General features: G+C 45.1%; 1 protein-coding gene across 1 annotated transcript; it reads right to left on the bottom strand.

Annotated features, from left to right (window-relative positions):
- Positions 1 to 8,816: 8,816 nt before the first annotated feature.
- On the bottom strand, positions 8,817 to 14,414 carry RSRP1 (arginine/serine-rich protein 1). The gene is made up of 5 exons (XM_011977903.1): positions 14,205 to 14,414; positions 13,344 to 13,929; positions 12,052 to 12,203; positions 10,362 to 10,445; positions 8,817 to 9,273 (listed from the first exon to the last, which is right to left on the bottom strand). Exons 2-5 carry the CDS (start codon positions 13,861 to 13,863, stop codon positions 9,157 to 9,159), a joined length of 873 nt encoding a protein of 290 aa, XP_011833293.1. The 5' UTR covers positions 13,864 to 13,929; positions 14,205 to 14,414; the 3' UTR covers positions 8,817 to 9,156.
- Positions 14,415 to 17,730: the final 3,316 nt, after the last annotated feature.

Raw genomic sequence — 17,730 nt, forward strand, 5'->3', positions numbered from 1 at the left:
CCCCCGCCTTGTTCGGGGGCTGAAACTGTCTTTATGAAATTAATGAAAGACCGGGAGGTTAGGAATATGAGGGGCGAATTCTGCTAAAATGTAGTAAACGATAACCAGCCATTGTTTCGGAGGACATCGGATGTGTAACTTCCCCAATTACTCCTGTAGGTAACGTCATTATTGTAGAACCTAAGATTGGTCTTTTGAGGCATTTTTGAGACTTTCGCATTCTGGCAACTAACTGACCCCACCCGGACTCGTGACTCATGACCCAACCGCTTCCTCTGCCCCACTCCTCCCCAAAGAGGCGGGCTCAGCTGTTGAGGAGTGTAGTCCACACCCCTATGATTGCATCTCCAACCAATCAGCAGCACCCATTCCCTGTTGCTCTGCCCACACCAAACCAGCTGAAAAACCCTAACCTCTGAGCTGACCCTTCAGGAAAACTTCCTTGAGTGGTAACCCTTCTTCCCTGAGGCCAGCCTCACATTAATACAACTCTATACTGCAGTAGCACTTCTCAGTGAATTGGTTTTGTCTGTAGTGGGCAGGAAGAACCTGTAGTGCCATTCATTCCTGTAAGTGGAAAGTTCTTTCCGTTTAGAGCTTAGCATGTTGTCACCTTCTCCAAGAAGCAGGTCTTGGCCAGGTGTGGTGGTTCATGGCTGCAATCCCAGCAAATTGCCGGGCCGAGGCGGGAGGATTGCTTGAGCCCAGGAGTTCAAGACCAGCCTGGACAACAAAGTGAGAATCAGTCTCTAAATTTAAAAATAATACAAATAAAAAGAATTTTTGTTTGTGTGTGTGTGTGGTTTTTGTTTGTTTGAGACGGAGTCTTGCCCTGTGACCCAGGCTGGAGTGCAATGGCACTGATTTTGGCTCACTGCAACCTCCGCCTCCCGGGTTCAGACAATTCTCCTGCCTCAGCTTCCCGAGTAGCTAGGATTGCGGGTGCCTGCCACCATGCCCAGCTACTTTTTGTATTTTTAGTAGAGACAGGGTTTCACCGTGTTGACCAGGCTGGTCTTGAACTCCTGACCTCGTGATCCGCCCACCTCAGCCTCCCAAAGTGCTGGGATTACAGACGTGAGCCACCGTGCCCAGACATAAAAATAAAGTTTTAAAAAAAGAGGCAGGTCTTCCCTGACTACCGTCTCACTTTTAGTACTGTCACTATTTTAATTCTTTCCAATTGCATAAGTTTTCTTTTTGTCTGTCCATTTTCTATTTTCCTCATCAGCGTTATTACTGGAGAACAGCAGGGTCCACCCGTCTTGTTTACTCTTACATGCTCAGTGAAGAGGCAATGCCAGAATTACTAACAGTGCTAAAGTTATTAAGATAATTCAGTAAGGTGCTGGATATAAGAGGAATATATGAAAATTATTTTTTTCTGCACTAACAACTACTAGTTAGATACAGAAATGAAAAAGTAATCCTAAAATGAAAAGATATCTAGGTACAAAATGTAAATAGTAACATAAAAATAAAAAATACTTTGAAGTAAATGAAATCTGAATAAGGCGGATAAGCTATTTTCTGGTTGGAAGACTTAATATCATAAAAACAATTATCACAAAGGAGTATCTCAAATGAGTTTATAAATGTCGCATTATTCCCATCAGAATCTCAGTGGGTCATTGTTTTTGTTTTTTGGAACTGTAAAATAATGTGGCAAAAATCTTAAAAGTTCAACAACACACTGTGTTGTTAAGACCGAAGAAAGATGAATCCTACACATATTGCTGATAGGACTGAAGATTGATTCAATCCCTAGGGAAGGCAATTTGGCAGTACCTGTAAAACTTAAGGCATTTACTCTTTGACTCAGCTATCATAATTCTGGGAATTTATGTTACAGTTACACATGTGTGAAAGGAAAATAAATCTTGGGGCCCCAAAATCACTAAGCCAAAGGGAAAAGTCAAGCTGGGAACTGCCGGGGCCGGGCGTGGTGGCTCATGCCTATAATCCCAGCACTTTGGGAGGCCGAGGCGGGTGGATCACGAGGTCAGGAAATGGAGACTATCCTGGCTAATATGGTGAAACCCCGTCTCTACTAAAAATACAAAAACAAAATTAGCTGGGCGTGACGGTGGTCACCTGTAGTCCCAGCTACTCGGGAGACTAAGGCAGGAGAACAGTGTAAACCCGGAGGCGGAGGTTGCAGTGAGCCGAGATCACGACACTGCACTCCAGCCTGGGAGACAGAGCAAGACTCCATCTCAAAAAAAAAAAAAAAAGAATCGCTTAGGTTCAGAAGTTCGAGACCACCTTGGGCAACACAGTGAGACTCTGCCTCTACAAAAAATTAGAAAAATTAGCTGGACGTGATGGTGTACACCTGTAGTTCTAGCTGCTTGGCAGGCTGAAGTGGGAGGATTGCTTGAGCCCAGGAGTTTGAGGCTACAGTGAGCTGTGATCACGGCACCACACTTCAGCCTAGTCAACCAAACGAGAACCTGTCACAAAAATTAACAACAACAACAAAAAATACCAAGGAAGGGCTTGCCTTATGAGGAATTAAAACTTAATAAATGGCTTTAGTAATGAATACAATGTGATACACAGGAAATGACACATAAATCAGCAGAACAGAATAGAAAATTTATAATGAGATTCAGTGGAAAAGTGATGCTTCATAGAATAAATAGAGCTTGCATAATTGGCCTAAATCTGCACAAGACAAAACCAGTTTCTTATCTAATAGAATATGGAAAAACAACATCACCACAAGTCCAGAAATGAAAAATTAAAACAGGCTGGGTACGGTGGCTCACGCCTGTAATCCCAGCGCTTTGGGAGGCTGAGGCAGGCGGATCAAGAGGTCAGGAGATCGAGACCATCCTGGCTAATACAGTGTAACCTCGTCTCTACTAAAAATACAAAAAATTAGCCGGGCGTGGTGGCGGGCGCCCGTAGTCCCAGCTACTCGGGAGGCTGAGGCAGGAGAAAGGCGTGAACCCAGGAGGTGGAGCTTGCAGTGAGCCAAGATTGTGCCACTGCACTCCAGCCTGGGTGACAGAGCGAGACTCCGTCTAAAAAAAAAAAAAAAAGAAAGAAAATTAAAACAATTAAATGTGGTTTTAGGCTGGGTGTGGTGGCTCACACCTGTAATCCCAGCATTTGGGGAGGCCAAGACAGGCGAATCACAAGGTCAGGAGATCGAGACCATCCTGGCTAACACAGTGGAACCCTGTCTCTACTAAAAATACAAAAAAATTAGCCAGGTGTGGTGGCGGGTGACTGTAGTTCCAGCTACTCGGGAGGCTGAGGCAGGAGAATGGCGTGAACCCAGGTGGCAGAGCTTGCAGTGAGCCCAGATCATGCCACTGCACTCCTGGGCGACAGAGCAAGATTCTGTATCAAAATAAAACAAAACAAAACAAAATTATATGTGGTTTTGTCACTCTTGGATTTTCCAGGAAATCCAATAGTTATTGGGGAAGAGTAGTGCTTGTATCCTTCTTCTTTTACTGTTATTAAGAATCCTGGCTGGCACAGTGGCTCAAGCCCGTAATCCCAGCACTTGGGAGGCCAAGGCAGGAGAATCCTTTGAGCCCAGGAGTCCAAGACCAGCCCTGGCAACATAGCGAGACTTCATCTCTACAAAATAAAAAATTAGCCAAGCATGGTGGCCTGCCCCTGTAGTCCCAGCTACTCGGGCGGCTGAAGTGAGAGGATTGCTTGAGCCTGGGAGGTCAAAGCTGCAGTGAGCCCTGATTGCACCACTGCACTTCAGCCTGGGTGACACAGCAAGACCCTGTCTCGAAAAAAAAAAAAAATTCCTATTCATTCTTTTCTCCATTCCTGCCAGTAAAATTGAGCTCTATATTACCAATTTGTTTATACTGTAAATTAAAATCTGCAAGTCTGACCTTAAAAAAAAGTAAATGTTCATAATTAACTAAAGAAGTTTCTGGAAGTGATAAAAAAAAAAAAAGGCAGTATAGAAAGGAAAGGGAAAGATTATGTGTGGTAAAAATTGCTCAACAACTCTGATTTTATAAGGATGTATTAAGAATATTCACAGGACTTTCAACGTTACTTTTCTGTGCAACATGATAATGTATGATTTTTTAAAACTGGACTGGGTGCAGTGGCTCACACCTGTAATCCCAGCACTTTGGGAGGCTGAGGTGGGTGGATCACCTGAGCTCAGGAGTTCGACACCAGCCTGGGCAACACGGTGAAACCCCGTCTCTACTAAAAATACAAAAAAAATAGCTGGGCATGGCGGTGTTCACATGTAGTCCCAGCTACTCGGGAGGCGGAGGCAGGAGAATCATTTGAATCTGGAAGGCGGAGATTGCAGTGAGCTGAGATCGCACCACTGTACTCCAGCCTGGGCGACAGAGTGAGAGTCTGGCTCAAAAAAACAAACAACAACAACAAAAAACCTGTTCTGAACTGTATCATTTCTCTATCGTGGCATAACAAATTGCCCCAAAACTTGGTACCTTAACATAAGTATTACTTTATTATTATCTCTCATAGTTCTAAGAATTGGTGTGGTTCTCACACAGGGTCTCTCATGCAGTTGCAGTCAGATTAGGGGCTGGGGCTGGAATCCTTGCAAAGGTTTCCTCACTCAGAAGTCTGGTGGTTGATGTTGGCTGTCTGCCTGAACACCCACACCTGGCCTCTCCATTGGCCTGGGCTTCCTCAAAGCATGGGGGCTGGTTTTAAGAACAAGTATCCCAAGAGAACTAGGTGGAATCTGTGTTTCACTTTTTATGACTTAGTCTCAGAGTTCACACAGTGTCTCTCCCTCCATTGTCACAGATTCAAGGATTAGGGAAACAGACTCTACTTCTAGATTGAAGGAGTGCCAATGTCACATTGTAAAGACTAGCATATACGATGGAAGATCTTCCAGCATCTAGAAAAATTCAATTAGACACATCACTTGTTCTGTTGTTAATAAATATGTATAAATATAATTTGAACAGATTTCTTATAAGACTCCAATTTTTTTAATTGTTGCCATATCCTGTTGAAAAAAAAATTGTGCTAGATATTTTCTGTCTGCCCTGTTAGAACTACTCTCCACTGGTCTCCATGTTCTGTGTCCCTGAGTGCTGGCCTGAATGGACTGCATTAGTAAACTCTCTTGCCCTCTGCCTTCCTGGGTCCTGCCAGTGCATAGTACCTATATAAGATCAAAGGTTTGGAAGAAATGAGGTCAAGGTATTTATTCCCTAGCTGGATTATGGATTTGGCATATTTCTGTAGGCACCACTTCTGTCTGAAGACTATCTTCTATCCCTACATTTTCTTTTTTTTCTTTTTTTTTTTTGAGACGGAGTCTCTCTCCATTGCCCAGGCTGGAGTGTAGTGGCGTGATCTTAGCTCACTGCAACCTCCACCTCCCAGGTTCAAGCAACTCTCCTGTCTCAGCCTCCCAAGTAGCTGGGACTACAGGCACCTTCCAACACACCCGGCTAATTTTTATATTTTTAGTAGAGACAGAGTTTCACCTTGTTGGTCAGGTTGGTCTCGAACACCTGACCTCAGGTGATCCACCTGCCTTGGTCTCCTAAAGTGTTGGGATTACAGGCGTGAGCCATCGCGCCTGGCCTAACCCTATACTTTCTGGGTTCCCATTGCTGCTCCCTTCTTTTGCCTCTTTAGGGATAGTAGTAGTGATGGATCCCCCTATTGCTAGCCCCGGCATGCTTCACTCTTTGGTTTTTCTTACCCAGTCTACAACTTTGTAAGCAGTAATTACTTAGCATACATAAGCCTAGTAATATAACTTTCAAAACCTCTAATTCTGATAAGGGATCTTACTGAAAATAATTTTATAATTGACTTTATTTTTAAGAGACAGGGTCTCACTATGTTATTTAGGCTGATTTCGAACTCCTGGCCTCAAGTCATCCCTCCATCCTCAGCTGCTTCCTCTGAGTAGCTGGGATTACAGGCATGAGCCACCATGCCTGGTTTATAATTAACACTGTTTTCTTAAAGAATGTAAATATCCATAATATTGCTCTATCAAATCATCTATAACATAGAAAACAATTCTGTTACTCTGCCATATTTGCTTTTGAGACAAGGTCTTGCTCTGTTGCCTTGCCTGGAGTGCAGTGGCACAATCTTGGCTCACTGCAACCTCTGCCTCCTAGAGGATCCTCCCACCTCAGCCTCCCGAGTAGCTGCGACTACAGGCACCTGCCCCTATGCCCGGCTAATACTTCAATTTTGGGGGTTGGCACGGTCAGAGGTAGAGACAGGGTCTTGCTCTGTCGCCCAGGCTGGTCTTGAACTCCTGGGCTCAGGTAATCCTCCCACCTCAGCCTCCCAAAGTGCTGGGATTACAGGAGTAAGCCACAGTGCCTGGCCAAATATTTGCTATTTTAATAGAGGTTAAGAAATGTCATTTAAATTAACTATATTAGGCCGGGCTCAGTGGCTCATGCCTGTAATCCCAACACTTCGTAAGGCCTAGGCGGGTGGATCACTTGAGGTCAGGAATTCCAGGCCAGCCTAACCAACCGTCTCTACTAAAAATACAAAACTTAGCCAGGCGTGGTGGCAGGCACCTGTAATTCTAGCTACTCAGGAGGTTGAGGCAGGAGAATCACTTGAACCCAGGAGGCAGAGGTTGCCGTGAGCTGAGATCGCCCCACTGCACTCCAACCTGGGTGACAGAGCGAGATTCGCTCAAAATTTTGGGTTCAAAAAAACCCAAAATTAACTACGGTAAACAAGCAATTACACTTATTTAATTACATTTATGTAAGTGCTGCAAAGATGAAAATGTATGAAGAGCTGTAACAGGGGAAACTGACTTTTCAAGTGGTGAGCTGGCTTCCCTAAAGAAAGGCATTTAAGGAAATCAGAGGAAGGAGGGGGATAGGTTTTTGTTTTTGAGACAGGGTCTCACTGTCACCCAGGCTGAGATCATGGCTCACAGCCTCCTCATATCTCCCACACATGTCCAGGTTTCTCCACCCAATGCGCCTGCGCACAGGCCTAGCCCAATCAGACACACCCCAGGACTGCCAGGGGCGGGGACTGTCTTCTCTAGAGGTACCCCAGGAAGGGCCGGGTTACGTTTCGTCCGGAAAAGTGAGGCCCGGGGTTCCACTTAATTGTTACCGGAAGTGGGGGGAAGCATTGCCAGGGGAGGGCAGAGACTGTGACTGACCAGACCGGTGGCAGGCACTTGCCTGGGGGTAGCGAAGTAGTGGCGTTTGCGGCTAGGTCTGTCCTAGAGAAGGATGCGATGCCGGGGGAGAGGGAGGCAGAGGCATTGGGACTGGGTCTCGGCCTCCGAGGCCAAGCCACCTCCCCCCCACCCTCGAAGACGCTCCTCCTCAGGACGAAAGCGCAGAGACCGCAAATCCTGGGCGCTGCTACGGAAACTGATGCAGAGTCTAGGAGACCAACTCAGATTGCCACCTGGCCAGGCCCATGCACATTGGTAAAGAAATGTTTGAAATGTGTGTTATTTCCACGTTTATCTGTGTATTATTCACTTGTGTTTTCTGTGTTTAATGTGAAGCCTAGAGTTGACCTTGGGAGCTTTAGCAGCAGGGTGCTAAATTTTCTTGCAAGCTATGTAAGTAGTGAAAGGAAGGTGACAATGGCTACTGGAAATTCACCGTAGTCCCTCCTCTTCCCCAGAAGTGGTCACAATTATAGGTGCTTTCCTGTCCCCTGCTCTACTGCACAGCCCAGGTGCATTTATGGGAAAAAACCATGGAGATGGAGACTGATCCCTAATAACATTCTGTAAAATGCCATCCTTCAAAAAAACCAAATATCCTTGTAAGAAAGTTAAAACATTTGGTCAAACTATTATTTTAGGCCAGGCACAGTGGCTCACACCTGTAATCCCTACACTCTGGGGGTGCCACAGGAGCAGCATTGCTTGAAGCCACAAGTTCAAGACCAGCCTAGGGTAACACAGAAATCCCACTCATCTCTACCCCCAAAAACTAGCCAGGTGCGGTGGCATAAGCCTATATGGCAGAAGCTGTGGCAGGATTGCCTGAGCCCTGGAGTTGCAGCAAGCTGTGACTGACTACATTCCAGTCTGGGTGATGGAGCAAGAAACCCTATCTCCAAAAATTAAAGAGTCTATCCATAAAAATCAGTCCACTTATTTAGACCAGCCGTCTATATTTTCCAGTTCATAAAGTGTAATACCTACTTCTTAAAAATTTTATGTGCTGAAGGGTCACACACAGTGGCTCACGCCTGTAATCCCAGCACTTTGGGAGGCCGAGGCAGGCAGATCACAAGGTCAGATCGAGACCACCCTGGCTAACACAGTGAAACCCCATCTCTTATTAAAAACACAAAAAACTTAGCCAGGTGTGGTGGCGGGCACCTGTAGTCCCAGCTACACGGGAGGCTGAGGCAGGAGAATGGCGTGAACCTGGGAGGTGGAGCTTGCAGTGAGCTCAGAACACACCACTGCACTCGGTCTCAAAAAAAAAAAAAAAAAAAAAATTTCTTTAGAATACTTTCAAAGGCATAAATGTTAACTACACCACACAGATTTTACAGCTTAATGAGGGATTCTATTTCTCCTCTTTCTGGCTTAGTTTCTTGCCTTGAAGCCCAGTATTCCATAAATTTTTTAGGGCAATTTTTCAAGTTTGAAGTATTGACCTCAACTGGGAATCCTGTTAAAATTCAGTTTCTAATTCAGAAGGTCTAGGGTAGGGACTTGATTGAGATTCGGCATTTCTCAAAATCCCACTTTGGGCCAGTGAGCCTTGGACTTGAGATTAACAAGGCTTTAATCAACACACGCCTCCTTGTATCTCTACAAAGACCCATTAGGTAATTACATATAGAACAGAGACTAAGAATTAAAACAAGACGTTTATTAAATATACAAAACAGGAATACAGTTCAATTACTGTGTCTAAAAAATTTCATTTTTACATAACCAAGAAAATATTTACAACTATATACAAAAGACTCCCACCTGTGTATAACCTTTGGTCCATCTGTGCTATTTCTCATATCTGCAAGAGAAACCTAAAATGTTAATATTTGAGTATTAAGTATTTACATCTTTTTGTGTTGGTTTTTAAATGTACAAGTACCCCTGAATGGCTCAAAGGGATAGGATAATGCTAGAAACACTAACTTGCAATAAAGTGCAGTTTTCATGCAAACTTAGCCATTAGTTTTCTCCTTTCAGACAGGTATCCACAGTCCATATGGACTTTTTTTCTTATCTATTTTTGGTGATCTTGAAGATGTCTCTTCTGTGGCAGCTTTAGCTGATTTTTGTATTGGTTTTGCTACAGAATTCTGTAAAAAAACAAATTCAGTCAGCTTCCCAAACATATAATTATACATTTTCACACAGAAAAGTATATTAAATAATCCCATATACGAGCCTTAGAGATATCAACTGTTGGGCGTGGTGGCCCACGCCTGTAATCCCAACACTTTGGGAGGCTGAGACGGGCGGATCATGAGGTCAGGAGATGGAGACCATCCTGGCAAACACAGCGAAACCCTGTCTCTACTAAAAATACAAAAATTAGCTGGGTGTGGTGGTGTGCGCCTGTAGTCTCAGCTACTCGGGAGGCTGAGGCAGGAGAATCGCTTGAACCCAGGAGGCAGAAGCTGCAGTGAGCCAAGATCACACCACTGCACTCCAGCCCTGTCTCTTATACACATCTAGATGTGTATAAGAGACAGCCTGTAAATCCCAGCACTTTGGGAGGCCAAGGTGGGCGGATCATGAGGTCAGGAGATCAAGACCATCCTGGCTGACACGGTGAAACCCCGTCTCTACTAAAAATACAAAAACCTAGCTGGGTGTGGTGGCAGGCGCCTGTAGTCCCAGCTACTCGGGAGGCTGGGGCAAGAGAATGGCATGAACCCGGAGGCGGAGCCTGCAGTGAGCGGAGACTGGGCCACTGCACTCCAGCCTGGGCGACAGAGCGAGACTCCGTCTCAAAAACAAAAAAAAAAAAAAAAGATTATCAACCAAACATAGTATGAACCTTAATTGTAGCTGTGAAGATACTGGGGCAGCAGGGAAACACTGGACATACACAAGGTGTAATGATTTGGAGGCTTCATTTTTGAAACCGTATTTTAAAACATTGTGATTAAGGAGTATTTTGAAGATTTCCCTTTTATTGAAATATTTTAAAAAGGGGAGAGACTTAAAAGAAAGGCAAAATACCGAAACGAATGTGAATGTCAGATAGGTTAGGAACCCATTGTAATGGCCACTCGTAAACATGGCTCAAAAACAAACGATTTTAATTCTATTTAAAAACTGTGTCAGTAGGCCCCCAAGTATCACCACGAAGATAAAAACACAAAGATGCAAATACATCCTAAATCCAATTTTTGAGTGATCAATGCCTAGACATACTTACATTAGAGCTAAAAGCTATGCTTCTTTGCTGGGAAGGTTTTTCACTAGGATTTCTAGTTCCATCTTCTGTTACCTTTTCTGACAGCTAGACAGGTCAAGAAAAAGTATAATTTTAAAACACATACCCTTGGTTTCTAAATCCTATATTAAAAATAATCTAATTGTATACAAAATTTAGTTGTAGACACAAAAATCAACTTGGATCTAACCATATATTCAACAGCTGAAGTAACAATTATTGAGTTTTCCCCTTAACAAAACTAATATTAGGCTTAAGACGTTCTTCTCATAATTATTTTACTTCCCTGCTGGCAAATTTAAGTAATTTTTAAACTAGTTTTTTAATCAGTTTTCTCAGGTTGAATCAAGTTAACTTTTGAAAAGTAAAGCCGCATCAGAAATACCTAGCTTTAAGAAGCTAAGACATTTGCCAGTTAGGCACCTAATCGTCTGAACAAAGACCTTGTCTACTAATACTGAGCAAACCCACATCTGGGCCCAATTACACAGATTCATTTAGATACAGCATCTTTTTTTTTTTTTTTTTTCCTCGAGACAGAGTCTCGCTTTGTCACCCAGGCTGGAGTGAAAAGTACAGTGCAATTTGCTAATGCACATCCTGCACATTTGTGGAGAATTATAATAAACTTATCTGCAAATGAAGCAGGCCTCCTCTTCTGTAATCTCTCAAAACATCTGGAATATATTGCATATATTATGAAAGGGACATCTTTTTCACGGATGCCCCACCATTACAACATGTACCTTTGCTTACTTTAAAAACTGACTTTAATACTTTATACAAAATTGTACCTGTCCCAAATTCTAGCATGCACATGTATCTACCAACAAAGAAAACTAAGTTTTCAGTGTGTGAACATAAACTTCAAATTAAACCTCTGATGCTTTAGCCCATGTATCAATTACCAACAGATTTTCTTCATCAATGTCTGCAGACCACATTCATGATTTCTATAAGACAGAAATAAAGCAGATAAACTATACTGTATATGCTGAGTACAGATTTGTGGGAACATAATGCTGCAAATGAAAGCTACGCACTGTAAATAGCTTAGAAAACCTGGTAACAGAATCACCGAAGTACCAGCTACAATATATTAATGGTGTTCTAAGAGTACAGTGTTAACTGAAAATTAAAAATTAAATGTATTTTTTGAGACAGGGTCTCACTCTGCTGCCCAGGCTGGAGTACAATGGTGCAATCTTGGCTCACTGCAACCTTAGCATCCTGGCCTCAAAGATCCTCCAGCCTCAGCCTCCCAAACAGCTGGCACTACTGGCATGCGCCACCATGCCTGGATAATTTTTGTATTTTTTTGTAAACACGCGGTTTTTCCACGTTGCCCAGGCTGGTCTTGAACTCCTGGACTCAAGCCATCTGCCTCATTACAGGCAAGAGGCACCATGCACGGCCAAATAAAGTTCATTAATCTTCCATTTTCATGGGTACGACCTTGCTTATCTTCAGATCTGCCACTAAAGTTCATCAATCTCCCATTTTCATGGGTATGACACCTTGCTTATCTTCAGATCTGCTACTCTGAATTTAGCACATTATATACATAGCTAGACTTCCCAAAAAGTATAGTCTAAGGTAAATAGTAAGTGGCTTATCAGATTTGACAGTTGGCTTTCTGAACGTTTTGTTGGGACAAACCTAGAATACTTACTTCAGGCTTTGCACCATTACTTGATACACCTATTCCATGGCTTGTTTCTTTGGCTACATGTACAGTTCTGAGACTAGCTGGCAAATCAATGTTGGTTGTTCCTAAAGCTTTCGCTGCATTGGCTTTTGCTATTTCTAACAGCTCCATTCGATCTGAAAAAAAAAAAAAATTTTTTTTATTCATTAGTCTGGTAGTTTTTTTCCCCCCAAGAGAACTCAGAATTACAAAATAAGCATGTTATTTTGTGGTATTAAATGTATTAAGTCACTTGTTTACAATACGTAAAGTAAGGTTGCCCTTTAACACTGGTTTGAGCTGCGCTGGTCTACTTTATAGTTAGATTTTTTTCTCCCTACTAAATGCAGATAGAAAGTACCACAGTATTTGAGACTGTAAACCCCAAGCATGCGTGAGGGTTCCATATGCGTCCTGGCACCAATCCCCCGAGTGAACACAGGGACAACTGTGTAACTTTATTCACTGAAAACTCAACTCTCCAGCTCACTTCTTGCTTAAAGAAATAAAATTCTTAAATAATCTTAGTTTTCAGTTTTCCTGACTAAAGGCCTGAACGTCCTACTATTTCGTCTTTTTGTTGTAGCTAATTTTCTCTAGTTAATAGTGGTATTATTTTGCTTTTTCTTCAAAGATATTTCTGAAAACCAGAGTTTTCTGCAACAGATTCTTTACATGGTACAATTATCACAACCACTGAACCAATACCGATACACTCAAGTGTATTTCTACCACCACCCCCGGCTAATTTTTGTATTTTTACTAGAGATAGTGAGCTACGTCGGCCAGGCTGGTATGGAACGCTTGGCCTCAAGTGACCCGCCCGCCTCCGGCTCCCAAAGTGCTGGGATCGCAGGCGTGAGCCACCGTGCCGGCCTCCTAAATCATTTAAGATACTCGACAATTCAATTGTATTCAGTAATAATGTCAACTAAAAGGCAGCGTGTTTTGATGTTGTTCTTCCCAATCTATAGTAAATTTAAAACCTTTAACTTAATCACAACATTTAAAAGGCTCCACCACCAAGAACAGTCAGCCAATAGGAAAAAAGGTTCCCTACATCCTGAGCCATTTAACATCCGATTGACCTTTAACCCTGAAGAGACAGAATGCTGTCCCCTAACTACAAGTAATGTCCTCCCTCTTTCCTCCAACGAAAAAAATTTCCAGCACCAAAGGAAGTAATATTGAAACTACACAGCAACTTTGGTTCCCTAACCTCCTCGTATACTGTCACCACACATTACCAAAACTAGAAAGATAAATGACCCACCCACCTTTTTCACTTAAGCGAAACGGGGTTCTGCTCCGCGACCTCGTCCTGGATCTGTCCCTCCATGTGCTGCGCTCCTCCGGGTACACTGTGCGACCAAAGCCGTAGTAGCGCCGCCCGCGCGCCATCGCGTACGCCCTTCCGTAGTACGACCTTTCCCGAGAGCGCGACCTGCTACGGGACCGGGACCGCGAAGGAGACCGGTAGTATCTCCTGGAGAAGCCGTAGCGCCTCTCTCGGTAACGGCGGCTGCGAGATCGCGACCGGCTCCGCGAGTATGACCGCGAGTAGCGCCTGTACTTCCGCTGGTGACGCCTTCGGGAACGGGACCTTGACCTACTCCTCCGGCTCCGACTCCTGGACGAAAACCGACTCGAGACGCGGGAACGGGACCGAGAGCTTCTGGAGAAAGAACGGCTCCTAGACCGCGACGAGAGCCGGCTGGACCCGCCCGACCGCGAGGCGGAGGGCGAATCCTTCTCCTGCGGCGAGCCCGGCCACATGTCGTTCACGTAGTTGGACATCTTCCGCTGCGGCCTTAGCCCGCGCTTTCTCCGGAAACGATCCCGCAAGCCTCAACTCACGACTTCCTAAAAATCCCAGAGAGAAAAACAAGTCGCGTCGCGGAAGCGGGCGCCCGGCCACCCGGAAGCCACAGTCTGGGGCCCTCCGGGAGGCGGAGCCAAGGCGCGGGAGGCGGCCGCGGCGAAGGGAATCAGCCTTAAAAACTCCGCTCGGCGCCCTGAGGCCGCGGCCTCGAAGCGAAACGCTGCGTTCCCCAAACGCGAGCCCAGCACGTTTCCCGTCCCTCACTCCTGAGAGACCAATGGGCGGTCCTGAGAGACCCCGTCAGTAGAAAACTTACCGTAGGCCGTCGACGCCTCCCTCACGACTGAGAGAAAGGCCCAACAGACACCCTCCTTTCGGAACGCAGGACTAAAAGGAGCGTTTCGTGCCCACTCTCGAACAGCGAACTCTACAACCTCCACCTTCGACGTCCGGACGCGGACTGAGAGCCTACGTCAGCAGACGCGTCGAAAGTACCAGAAGCTCGCCCCCGGCGCATGCGCAGAGACGTTCCGTAGCGGGCGTGGCTCTCCTTTCGCCCAACCACCGCCCTGCCTCCTCCCTCCCCCAAGCCGCGCCCTTGCCTCCACGGTGCTCATGCGCGATGGGGCTCCAGGGGGCGGTGCTTGATACATCCGGGTGTCCCGTTGCCCTTGGCTTTTTTTTTTTTTTCTCTCTCTTCTGTCTCTCCCCCGTCTGAGATAATTGCGGGGCAGAAAACTTCGAAGATGGGACGGTCCCGCCTGGCGCTGCACCAGACTCTGGCCTTACTGCACGGGCGGGGCTGGAGTAGGGCCGGGGGAGGAGCGGCCGCAGGCTGGAGAGGGCTGGGAGCGGGTGCCGTCTGACAGGCAGGTGCCCACAGGGTCGTTGCAGCACCCGCCGCCGGGAAGTCGCAGACCCGGCCTGAGCCTCCCTGGACCCTTCCTAGCCTCTTCCTCCTGTCCTGGGTACCGCGGCGCCGGGAGACGGCTACCGAATCCACACCCCGCCATGACGGAGAGGGGACCACGCCCTCCCCCGGGACACCCCAAGATCCCTGGAAATGCAGTATTAACGTAGAAAAGGTGTTTTACTTCCATGTTTTGGCTAGGAAGGTAATAAGGTGGAGACAAAATAAAAGGACTCACAATTGACCTTTAATCTGGGCATAAGAATGAAGTCTGAGATACCTCTTCCAAAAACTGTGTTTGGTGTAAGAATGTAAACAAAGGTGACTATTTTACTTCTAGGGATCTACAAATGGGATGCATTTCAAACACTTCTTGTTGTGATAAAGCATAACAATTGCCTTGAAAATTGTGGGTTAATTGCTTTTTTTTTTTTTTTTGAGACGGGGTCTCACTCGCCCAGGCTGGAGTGTGGTGGGACCCTCACGGCTCACTGCAGCCCAGGCTCCAGAAGAGCTGGAACTACAGGCATGCACCACCACGCTAATTTTTTTATTTTTTTAGCCACAGAATCTTAACTGTGTTGTCCAACCTGGTCTCCAACTCCTGGGCTTAAGCGATTCTCCCGCCTCAGTCTCCCAAAGTGCTGGGATTACAGGCATGAGCCACTTTGCCCAGCCTATACATTTCTTTACAAGTACATTTTGACAAAAGCCACTTTGTTTAGAGGGAGATACAAACTTACTCATATCTTATTCATCTTCATCCCACATGTCCGCAGTTCATCCACATCTCCTGAGGATGCATCATGATGGAAGTAGTTCTTAAACAGTTTCTTTCTAAATCTCAAGACAGTGAAGATCCAATGCCCATCCATCAGAAACTTTTGCCGAAAGTTCTCATAAAGCTGTGTGAGTGGACAGAAAAATAACACGAGGCCGGGCGCGGTGGCTCACGCTTGTAATCCCAGCACTTTGGGAGGCCGAAGCGGGTGGATCACCTAAGGTCAGGAGTTAATGCGAAAATTAGCCGGGCGTGGTGGCGGGCACCTGTAATCCCAGCTACTCAGGAGGCTGAGGCAGGAGAATTGCTTGAACCTGAGAGGCGGAGGTTGCAGTGAGCCGAGATCGTGCTATCGCACTCCAGCTTGGGCAACAAAAGCAAAACTCCATCTCAAAACAAATAATAATAATAACACGAGTTTCACATTTGACAAGTATAAAAATGATGTGTTAGGGGAACTAAAGTTAAACTATGCTTATGATACAGTCTTGAGCTCTTGATTATGAATAGGAAAGGATGGAACGAGTCTCTGTAGACAGTTCATTGTATCAGTCAATGTGTGCCTAAAAAATGGTGACCAGAAAAATCCTAATTTTTTTTTTTTTTTTTTTTTTTAAAGACAGTCTCGCTCTAGTGCCCAGGCTGGAATGCAGTGGTGCGATCTTGGACTCACTGCAGCCTCTGTGTACTGGGTTCACACGATTCTTGTGCCTCAGTCTCCCGAGCATCTGGGTTTACAGACGTGCATCATCACGCCGGCTAACTTTTTTTGTATTTTTAGCAGAGATCGGGTTTCGCCATGTTGGCCAGGCTGGTCTCGAAATCCTGACCTCAAGTGATCTGCCTGCCTTGGCCTCCCAAAGTGCTGGGATTACAGGCATGAGCCACTGTGCCCAGCAAATCCTGGATATTAACAGGATTTTGGAAACAGTGGGAAACATGTCTTAGCCCTGGTGCAGAATGCTGGTGTATTTGTCTCAAAAACATATGCGGTCTACCTGAGTTAAAGTCTAAGGATGTCACCTTCCTTTATTTCTCTAAACACTATATATTCTCTGAGCATCTATCCACTCACCTAATTTAAAAAATTCAACTTTAGTTTTTAGAACATCTAGCACTGAATTTGTAGGCTAATTTTGGTGAAAATAACATCTTTACAATAGCAAATCTTCCCATCTAAGAATGTGACAATGTTGTAACCAAGCGAGTTAGAGAGAAACGCCACATTTTGAGAAAAATTATGGAGTCCTTTATTAGCCGGTGACCAAGAGACAGCTAGCGCTCAAAATTCTCTCGGCCCCGAAGAAGGGGCTAGATTTTCTTTTACACTAAGGTCTAAATAGGGGAGGGGGGTTTAACTGAAGCAATTTTACAGAAGCAGAATAGGCAAAAAGTTTAAAAAAATTAATTGGTTATAGAAGCAGTTACAAAAAATAAACAGTTCCAGGTGCAAGGGCTTAAACTATCACTAAGAGATAAATGCAGGAGCTTTAGGTATCTTCCACCGAGCACATTCCCAGGAGCTGCTGGTACAGCCTGCCTCAATATCTTATCAGCAGGTGCATTCTTGGATGTGATTGGAGTCAGCTTGCACTAGTTATTCCCTTAAGGGGGATAAAGGGGCCTGCAAGTAAAGAAACTAAAATGGAGTCTGCCCGGCTCTCTGCTAGGAGAGAGTCACTCAGGTTAAAACAAGGTAGGGTAGCGCAACAAGCTTTAAGTGTGCCATTTAAGTTGGGGTTTTTTGTTTGTGTCCTTCATTATGGTAGGCAAACCAATTGCCTCCCAAACATGTCCATTCCCTAATTTCCTGGAACCTGTGAATATGTTACCTTAAGGTGGCAAAAGGCATTATGCAGATGTAATTAAGGTTAAGGATATGGAGATGAGATTATCCTGAAGTATCTGGGTGGGCCCAATCTAATCTCAGGAGAGAGTCAAAGCATGAGAAGAACTCTATGCCCTGTTGCTGCTTTTGAAATGTAGGGCCCGGCGTGGTGGCTCACGCCTGTAATCCCAGCACTTTGGGAGGCCAAAGCAGACGGATCACCAGGTCAGGCGTTTGAGACCAGCCTGGCCGACATGGTGAAACCCCGTCTCTACTAAAAATGCAAAAATTAGCCGGGCGAGGTGGCATGCGCCTGTAATCCC

This window comes from Mandrillus leucophaeus, unplaced genomic scaffold (genome assembly GCF_000951045.1).
Source record: "Mandrillus leucophaeus isolate KB7577 unplaced genomic scaffold, Mleu.le_1.0 Scaffold185, whole genome shotgun sequence".
NCBI classification, from domain to species: Eukaryota; Metazoa; Chordata; class Mammalia; order Primates; family Cercopithecidae; genus Mandrillus; species Mandrillus leucophaeus.

Excerpts from the sequence above, each read along its gene's own strand:
- RSRP1 (XM_011977903.1), bottom strand. The coding sequence starts at position 13,863 with ATGTCCAACTACGTGAACGACATGTGGCCGGGCTCGCCGCAGGAGAAG. Across the intron at positions 10,446-12,051 it reads GTAATGGTGCAAAGCCTGAA|CTGTCAGAAAAGGTAACAGA; the intron begins GTAAGTATTCTA and ends TGACCTGTCTAG. Across the intron at positions 9,274-10,361 it reads GCATAGCTTTTAGCTCTAAT|AATTCTGTAGCAAAACCAAT; the intron begins GTAAGTATGTCT and ends GTTTTTTTACAG.